The sequence below is a fragment of the Fragaria vesca genome, linkage group LG4 (assembly GCF_000184155.1).
Source record: "Fragaria vesca subsp. vesca linkage group LG4, FraVesHawaii_1.0, whole genome shotgun sequence".
Classification (NCBI taxonomy): Eukaryota; Viridiplantae; Streptophyta; class Magnoliopsida; order Rosales; family Rosaceae; genus Fragaria; species Fragaria vesca.
In genome coordinates this window covers 12,916,330-12,925,396 of record NC_020494.1, presented here as the reverse complement: position 1 = coordinate 12,925,396, position 9,067 = coordinate 12,916,330, and the positions used below count along the sequence as shown (strand labels likewise).

Genomic DNA, 9,067 nt, shown 5'->3' with positions numbered 1-9,067 from the left:
TTTTTTTTTTGCTTTTTTTTTTTTCTGGTTTGGGAAGGTTTGATTTTTGTGGTGACCTTCATTTCATATTTAAACTAATGTAATTTACTTTCTTTAATTTCTTTTCAGGTTCCACAACTTGCATGTTCATTGATGCCAATTTGTGAGGTGTTTGGTTCTTTTATTCCCAATGTCTCCTGGACTCTAACAACAGGAGAAGAAATCTCTGCCCATGCTGTGTTTTCAAATGCATTTACTCTCCTTCTGAAGCTCTGGAGGTTTAATCATCCCCCTCTTGAGCATGGGGTAGGAGATGTACCCACAGTTGCATCCCGACTGACACCTGAATACCTCTTGTCAGTAAGAAACTCTTACCTGGTATCATCTGTAACTTCTCACCAGGATCGTAATAAAAGGAGGTTGTCTGCTGTTGCAAGCTCATCATATCCAGAACCTGTATTTGTAGACTCTTTTCCAAAACTTAAGGTTTGGTATCGGCAGCATCAAGCGTGTATAGCTTCAACCCTCTCTGGTCTTGTGCCTGGGACCCCTGTCCATCAGATTGTTGATGATCTTCTTAACATGATGTTCACAAAGATCAATAGAGGAAATCAGTCTGGAACTTCTGTGAATTCTCCAAGTAGTAGTTCTTCTGGACCTGGAAACGAAGACAATTCTCTAAGACCTAAATTGCCTGCTTGGGATATCCTAGAAGCTGTTCCCTTTGTGGTTGATGCTGCTTTAACAGCCTGTGCTCATGGAAGACTTTCTCCTCGTGAGCTGGCTACGGGTTAGCCTTCTGTTCTCCTCTCATTTGCTTGCACTTGTTGAATTTTTATTTATATACAGCCACATCCAGGGGAATCTGTGAAAGAATGATCAAGTTAATCTTGGCCATTTGGCCACAATCTCGCTAATGAATTTCATCCAACTGGTTATTTAAGATTACTAAAGTCGTGTTCATTTTATCTGTAAATATATGAGAACTGAAATTATATTACTAGTTGTGGAGCTCAGTTTCAAGAGAAAGTACTTATCAATATGAACTTAGACCTCTATTTTTTTTGATTAAAAACTTATACCTCTATTATTAATAAGAGTTTTCACTATTTCAGGGCTTAAAGATTTAGCTGATTTTCTTCCTGCCTCTTTGGCACCCATTGTGAGTTACTTTTCTGCTGAAGTAACTCGAGGAATTTGGAAACCAGTTTTTATGAATGGAACTGATTGGCCCAGTCCGGCTGTGAATCTATCCTATGTTGAGGAACAGATCAAGAAAATCCTAGCTGCTACTGGTGTTGATATCCCTAGCCTTGCTGCAGGTATTATCATTTTAGTTATATTATTCTTTAACCAATTTCATTATTAATTATAACCACAATAAGAGCTACATTCCCTCATATATATATATATATATATATATATATTACTGAGACTTGACTTCTACAGAAAGAAGCTCTCCAGCTACACTCCCACTACCTCTAGCTGCCTTTGTAAGTGTTACCATTACATACAAGATAGACAGAGCATCGGAACGTTTCCTCAGTTTGGCTGGCCCCACCTTGGAGTGCCTTGCAGCCGGTTGTCCATGGCCTTGTATGCCAATTGTGGCATCTCTGTGGACTCAAAAGGCGAAGAGATGGAGTGACTTCCTTATCTTTTCTGCATCTCGGACCGTTTTCCTGCAGAACAGGCAGTCAGTGGTTCAGCTTCTTAAAAGCTGCTTTACTGCCACACTTGGCCTGAATGCCACTCCGACCTCGAGCAATGGTGGTGTGGGAGCACTTCTTGGACATGGATTCGGATCCCATTTCTGTGGTGAAATTTCACCTGTGGCACCAGGAATTCTTTATCTGCGTGTGTATAGGTCCATAGCAGATATTGTCTTCATGACCGAAGAGATTGTTACTATCTTGATGCATTCTGTGCGAGAGATAGCATGTGATGTGCTTCCTAAAGAGAGATTGGGCAAGTCAAAGACCAAAAATGGAATGAGATATGGACAGGTTTCACTTGCTACAGCAATGACTCAGGTGAAACTGGCAGCTTCACTTGGGGCGTCTTTAGTATGGTTAACAGGAGGCTTGTGTCTTGTTCAGTCGTTGATCAAAGAAACATTGCCTTCTTGGTTTATATCTATGCACTGGTCTGAGCAAGAACAAGGGTCAGAAGGAATGGTAGCCATGCTTGGGGGATATGCACTTGCATACTTTGCAGTGCTTTGTGGAGCCTTTGCTTGGGGAGTTGATTCATCATCGGCAGCATCAAAACGGCGGCCTAAAATCCTTGGTACACATATGGAATTTCTTGCGAGTGCCCTTGATGGGAAAATATCACTTGGTTGTGATTCGGCAACATGGCGTGCCTATGTGTCTGGTTTTGCAACTCTAATGGTAGGCTGCACATCAAACTGGATGCTAGAAGTGGATGTAGAAGTACTGAAGAGACTGAGTAATGGTCTTAGGAAATGGAATGAGGAAGAACTTGCTATAGCCTTGTTAGAGATTGGTGGAGTTGGTACAATGGGTGCAGCTGCCGAACTCATAGTCGAAAATGAGATGTAAATTCCCTTCCCTCAACCCCAATTTTTACTTTGTTTTTCAGGCGGCAGATGTATATGTTAAATCTGATGTTAATTAACTTACTTTTGTAGTGAAAGGTTCAGAGTTGATATGTCTACTAGAAAACCACATCCATTGTTATAAGCTCATGAACCAAAAGTGTGAAATTCTAAACATAAATCTAACCAAATTTCATTTCTTTCCCAAAATTTAATCGTCCGTTAGTTTACAGGTGGCAATCTTAGGCCATCTTGACTTTGTCCATGTTTGACCGATCATACCCTAAGTTTTAGCATCAAACTACATGCTTGCACAGAACGCAAAATCGCAGTCTTAGTTTACATTGCTCAGTTTCACAATATCACTCTCAAGCACTGAAAAAAAAACACTCAGAATACCGGCCAACGTGACTGAGAGATGGCTGATTCCGAACAAAGCAGCCTATGGGGCAATGTCATAATGCAAACCAAGGAGGCTCAAGAAAAGGGTAGTGATCCTTTGCTCTGGTCAGTGCAAGTCTCGTCGATTTTGAGTTCGGCAGGGGTGTCCCTGCCCTCAATAGAGCTCGCTAATGTGATGGTCTCGTACATGTGTTGGGAAAACAATGTCCCCAATTTGTGGAAGTTTCTCGAAAAGGCCATGGTATACAACATGGTGCCGTCTATGCTTGTTCTTGCTCTGCTTTCATCCAGGTCTGTGTTTCCATTTCCATTTTTTTTTTCCTGCATTTTGTTGGATGAGTATGGTTGCATTTTCGTGGAGGCTGGAGCGTAAACATGCATGGATTGGTGTTACAGGGTTGTTCCGAGTCGACGATTCCAGCCTGCAGCTTATAGACTTTACATGGAGCTCCTAAAGAGACATGTTTTCTCACTCAGATCTCAGATACATTGTCCTAATTATCAAATGTGAGTTTCTGGGTTTTTCATGTGTCTAATTGGGGTTATGTCTATTCCATTGTTTAACCAATCTTGTTTATACAGGGTTATGAAATCCATAGATGCTATACTTGATTTGTCTCAGATTTTTGGTCTTCAAACCAGTGATGCTGGGACTATTGTGGTTGGGTTCATCTTCTCAACTGTGTGGCAGTTGATTGATGCATCATTAGATGATGAGGGGTTGCTGGAACATAATGATCCAGAAAAGAAGTCTAGATGGGTAATTAGACCCCAAGAAATGGAGATAGACGGTTGCGAGATGGGAAATGAACACTATGAGAGATTGCAGAATCAGAATACAATGATGGCTATTGAGTTGATCACACAATTTTTGCAAAACAAGTTGACTTCCAAGATTCTAAACTTGGCAAAACAAAACATGTACACATCAGTATTCATACTTTATGCATTGTGTGGCTATTGTGTCATATAGTGGAAGTGAAAGAACATGAGACTATGAGAGTATGAGATAACTTCGATATTCTGGTTGCTTGGAATTGAATTTGCTGTTATTGCGTCAGGTCTACACACTGGGAGGCGTTTATAGAGCAATTACAGCTGCTTGCAGAAAATTCATCAGCATTGAAAAACACCGAAGTTACTTGTCCTGAGGCACTTCTGCAGCTGGCTTCTGATATTTGCACAGAATCAACTAAATACAAACTACATTCACGTAGAGTGCAAAAATGCCATGAGATGAGGGATTCTTCTGTTGGACTATGCCATGGAACCAGTCGCTCTACCATATGGCTTCCACTTGATCTGGTACTGGAAGATGCCTTGTCTCTTACAAGGGTCATTAATGCGACAAGTCTAATTGATATTCTCACTGGTAAAGCAGATATTGTATTACATTAGTCCTTATATACCATTTATTGATGACGTATATATACAGATACACGTTTGTGAACTCTCCTCAGATTTGATCAAGATTCTTCAAGCGATTAATTGTGCAACTTGGCATGACACCTTTTTGAACCTATGGATTGCAGCACTTCGTCTTGTCCAAAGGGTTAGTGTCTTATTGTTTGACCATGATATTGTTTGCCTCAACATTTTTTTTTTGTCAAGTTGATAGTCAGCAAGGAACTACATGCTTTTGGTTGGTTGAGTTTGTAGTGCAATGAGCTAAATTCAATTACTGTTAGAAATTTTATCACTCTGACTCATTGAATTATGGCTCCCTCGTTGATCTGTTACAATATCATTTCAACAAATCTAGCTGATTGCCTGTTGTTTTCTGTTTATAATAATCTGTTTAGGAAAGGAACCCTATCGATTCCCCTATGCCTGACCATGATTCGCGCATGAGCATGTTGCTGTCTATCACTACACTTGTGGTTGCCAATCTTATTGAAGAAGATGAAAGTGCAAAAGTAGATAGGTTTACCATTAAACAGGAGAAACAAAAGGGTACAGGGAAGTCTCGGCATGATTTAGCATCCAGCTTACAAATGTTGGGAAACTTTATAGGACTGCTGGCTCCCCCTCGTTCTGCAATTTCCAAAGCCAATAACGCTGCTGCAAAAGCAATGTCCTTTATTTCAGGGACTAGTGTTGACAGTGCATATTTGGATCATATCAGCATGGACAACATATCTGTAGACTACTGTAAGTATAGATAGTTCTAGGATTAAGTTAGGCATTCTGTTAAATAACTTCAAATTGACACTGCATTGTAATGCCATGTGATTCTCTCCTAACATTGTTCCATCTCCATGTTTCAGCAGGAAACTTGCGTCATCTGATTGTTGAGGCTTGTATAGCAAGAAACCTACTAGACACTTCAGCATATTTCTGGCCAGGCTATGTTAAAGGATGCATCACTGAATTACCTTCTAACGTACCTTCCCAAGTGCCTAGTTGGTCATCATTAATGCAGGGGGCACCGCTTACACCACTAATGACCAAGGCATTGCTTTCAACTCCTGCATCAAGGTACACTGTAACTATAACTTAATATCATCAGTTATATTAATTAAATAATATATTTTTCTGTTTCAATTTTTAACAAAAACACTTAAAAGCTTCTATGTACTTTTCTAACTTGATCACACCATGTAAGCTATTGAATGTAAGCTCATTGTTTGAGTGAAAGCTTAACAGAGCTTGAGAAGATATTCGAGATAGCTGTCAACGGATCAGACTGTGAAAAGATATCAGCCGCTAGCATCCTTTGTGGAGCTTCCCTCAGTCAAGGTTGGAATGTACAGGTAATTAATCTTATAGCGTTTGGTGTAGTTGGGAACTTGTGAATTCTATCTTTCTAGCCACTGTTATTAGGTTGAGGTCCGAATCTGTACAGGTAATCAATCTTATTGCGTTTGGTGATAGTTGGAAACTTTAGATTTTATATTTCTAGCCATTCTAATTATGTTGAGGTCTGAATCTCATGTAGGAACACACTGCTCATTTTATTATTAGGTTGTTATCTTCTCCATCTTCTACAAATCATTCTCAAAGTGGCAGCGATCTAATAGGTCATGCTTCACTGCTAAATGCACTTCTCTCAGAGATCTCTACCATTGATAATATCAAGATTTTCTCGCTACTTGGCATGGTACATGTCACTTTCATCTACTCTGCTGTTGATTTCTTTCCTCAACTCTCCCATTGCCAAGTACCAGCCTGAACAGTAAGCATAGCATCAAAATGAAATTCAATTTGAATTTAATTTGATTGTATACTGTCTTTGCCAGGTTCCTCAACTGGCATGCTCATTAATGGCAATCTGTGAGATTTTTGGGTCATGTGTACCCGGTAGCTCAGGAAGTCAGACAACAGAAACTGAAACTTCTGCCCATACTGTGTTTTCTAATGGATTTACTCTTTTCTTAAAATTGTGGAGATTTGATCGTTGCTTTGGAGCTAGACCAGCAGATATACCAACAGTTGGATCCAATCTTACTCTTGAATACCTTCTACTACTACGAAACTCCCACCTCACATCATCTGGAAATGTCTCCAAGGATTGTAATAAAAGGAGGCTAGCATCAGTTGCAAGCTTATCATCTGCACACCCCATCTACCTTGATTCATTTCCAAACTTGAAAGCCTGGTACAGTCAGCACAATGCATGCATATCTTCGACCCTCTCTGGAGTTGCCCATGGAACCCCGGTTCCTCACCATGTTGATGAGCTTTTCAACTTTATGTTCAAAGAGAAGGAAGGAGGAAGACAGTCTTTAGATTCTAATACTACAGGAAGCTGTAGTCCATTTGGAGCAGATGAATCATCTTACTTAAGTAAACTGCCTGCTTGGGAGATTCTAGCGGCTGTTCACTATGTTGTTCATGCTGCTTTAACAGCATGCGACAATGGAAGACTCTCTCCGCGGAAACTGGCTATGGGTAAGTGTAGTGTCCTCATCTGATTCCCCTAACCCTATGAAATGAACCTGGCTGCTTGAAAGAAATCATGAGCGTACCTGGATGTTAAAACATCAATGTTTTTTTGTGAATTGATGTGCCAGCAAATTCTAGTAAGAGAGTAGTACTAAGACCTATCTGTTCTAATCTCTTTAGGGCTCAAAGTCTTGGTTGATTTTCTTCCTGCATCTTTGGGAACCATTGTGAGCTACTTGACAGCTGAAGTAACCAGGGGTACTTGGAAACCAGCTTCAATGAATGGAACAGATTGGCCCTGCCCTGATGCAAATTTGACATACATTGAGGAACAGATCAAGACAATTGTAGCTGCTGCTGCTGTTGACGTCTCAAGCAGTAGTTCTTCAGGTCTCTACGTACTCATTCTTTATTTATTTTTTCCTGTGTAAATCAAGTGAATAAGAATGGAGATGAGTTCATACATCGATGTGCATACTATGAACAACTGAGGAACATATATACACTCGTATTCTAACAAAACTTGTATCGTCACAGAAACATGTCAAGCTACACTGCCATTGCCCCTGGCTGCCTTAGTGTGCCTGACTATAGCGTATAAAACTGATAGAGATTCAAGAAGGTATCTCGATTTGCCTTCACAGGTATTGGCCTCCATCGCAGCAGGATGCCCGTGGCCTTGCACGCCAATTGTGTATTCACTGTGGAGCCAGAAAGCAAAGCGTTGGAGTGGATTCTTTGTCTTTTCTTCATCTCGCACTGTCTTCCTCCAAAACCAACAGGCTTTTGCCCAGCTTCTTAGAAGATGCTTCACTGCCACACTTGGGCTGCATTCCAATCCTCTCTCACACAATGGAGGTATTGGAGCTCTTCTTGGCCATGGGATCGCATCTCATGCTCAGGACGACAATGTTTCTCCTGTTTCCCCCGGGATTCTTTACATGCATGTTTATCCACATTTATCTGACGTTTTCTTCTTGAACAAAGAGATTGTTTCCCTCTTGATAGAATGTGTAAGAGAGATAACAAGAAAGAAGACAGCCAAGAATGTAAGGATACAGGAACAGTTTGAAATGGCTTCTAACTTGACACAGGGTAAGCTAGTGGCTTCCCTTGCAGCATCTTTAGTATGGTCATCCGGAGGCTTAGGTCTGGTGCAGTCACTGTTCGAAGAGTTCTTACCATCGTGGTTTGTATCCGAACACAGCTCCAGGCAAGAAGGAGAATCAACTCAAGCTGCATGGCTAAAAGGATATGCGGTTTCATATTTTGCATCTTTGTGTGGAGCTTTCGTTTGGGGTATTGACTCATCATCATGGGGATCCAAGCGTCGTCGAAAGATTCTTGGAACACACATGGAATTTCTTGTAGCTGTACTAAAAGGGCAGATGATGCTGCGTTGTGATGAGATCACTTGGAGTGCCTATGTGTTGGGGTTCATAAGCTTGATGGTAATTTGCATGCCAACTTGGGTGTTGGAGGTGGATGTACACGTCTGGAAGATAATCAGTAAGAAGCTGGGTGAGTGGAATGAGATGGAGCTTGCTATGGAATTGCTGGGGATTGGTGGTCTTGATTTCATGGGTGCTGCTGTAGAAATGATCATCGAATGCGACCCATAATTAATATTTGTTTTATATTTGTTTTCCTCTTCAAGTTCAATCGAAATGTCTCAAATTACTTCCCAATGATTGTATACTAGTCTTCATCTTCAAGTAGACAAAATATTTTTGGAGGTTGTCTTAACTCAATAACACCAATATAGAAGAGCAAAAAGAACCGAATAACACCAATATAGAAGAGCAAAAAGAAAACAAATATTAGCCAGTATGGAGGAAGTGGAAACATATACCGAAACACAAGAGCAGAAAAAAACTGAATTACAACAAATAACCAAGGTATGTTCGAAAACTCGCTATGCGCTTAGTGGCGGAGCCATGATTTGATTTCAAGTGGGGCACGCACAACACAACTAAACTCAATAGAAGACAAAAAAAAATATATCCGAATTTCTTAAAACAAAAAAAAATGCTTAAATTTTATTCAAGATTGAAGTTTATTCAAATTTCTAAAACATAATTCAAAAATAAACAAAACTAGTCTCAAATTTAACATATACTATTTTCTGTCGGGGGTGGTTGTCACATCCCGACCCTTAAATTTTTATCTTGTTGACTAGCTTGGTATTAATAAGAGTTTTACCGTCTTCGTCGATGAGTTTATATTTTAAATGGTTCCTAG

At 40.2% G+C, this 9,067-nt stretch overlaps 2 protein-coding genes across 2 annotated transcripts in view; both read left to right on the top strand.

The window, feature by feature from the left end:
* The window catches only part of LOC101311566 (mediator of RNA polymerase II transcription subunit 33A-like), an 8,152-nt gene extending 5,443 nt beyond the window's left edge, over positions 1–2,709 (top strand). The window contains exons 10-12 of the mRNA XM_004298127.1: positions 109–769; positions 1,095–1,301; positions 1,429–2,709. Coding sequence (XP_004298175.1) covers positions 109–769; positions 1,095–1,301; positions 1,429–2,543 — 1,983 coding nt within the window. The 3' untranslated portion in view covers positions 2,544–2,709. The remainder of the gene's footprint in view (positions 1–108; positions 770–1,094; positions 1,302–1,428) is intronic.
* Positions 2,710–2,957: 248 nt separating this feature from the next.
* Positions 2,958–8,448, top strand: LOC101311274 (mediator of RNA polymerase II transcription subunit 33A-like). Its single transcript, XM_004298126.1, has 11 exons — positions 2,958–3,232; positions 3,338–3,448; positions 3,524–3,862; positions 4,003–4,313; positions 4,402–4,523; positions 4,744–5,092; positions 5,209–5,419; positions 5,580–5,694; positions 6,181–6,832; positions 7,007–7,216; positions 7,364–8,448. The coding sequence occupies exons 1-11, from the start codon at positions 2,958–2,960 to the stop codon at positions 8,446–8,448; spliced, it is 3,780 nt and encodes a 1,259-aa protein (XP_004298174.1).
* Positions 8,449–9,067: the final 619 nt, after the last annotated feature.

Bases quoted from the DNA above. Each gene is read 5' to 3' on its own strand.
- LOC101311274 (XM_004298126.1), top strand. From the start codon at position 2,958: ATGGCTGATTCCGAACAAAGCAGCCTATGGGGCAATGTCATAATGCAA. The intron at 4,314-4,401 runs GTAAAGCAGATA...AACTCTCCTCAG, and splicing joins TCTAATTGATATTCTCACTG to ATTTGATCAAGATTCTTCAA. The intron at 6,833-7,006 runs GTAAGTGTAGTG...TAATCTCTTTAG, and splicing joins TCCGCGGAAACTGGCTATGG to GGCTCAAAGTCTTGGTTGAT.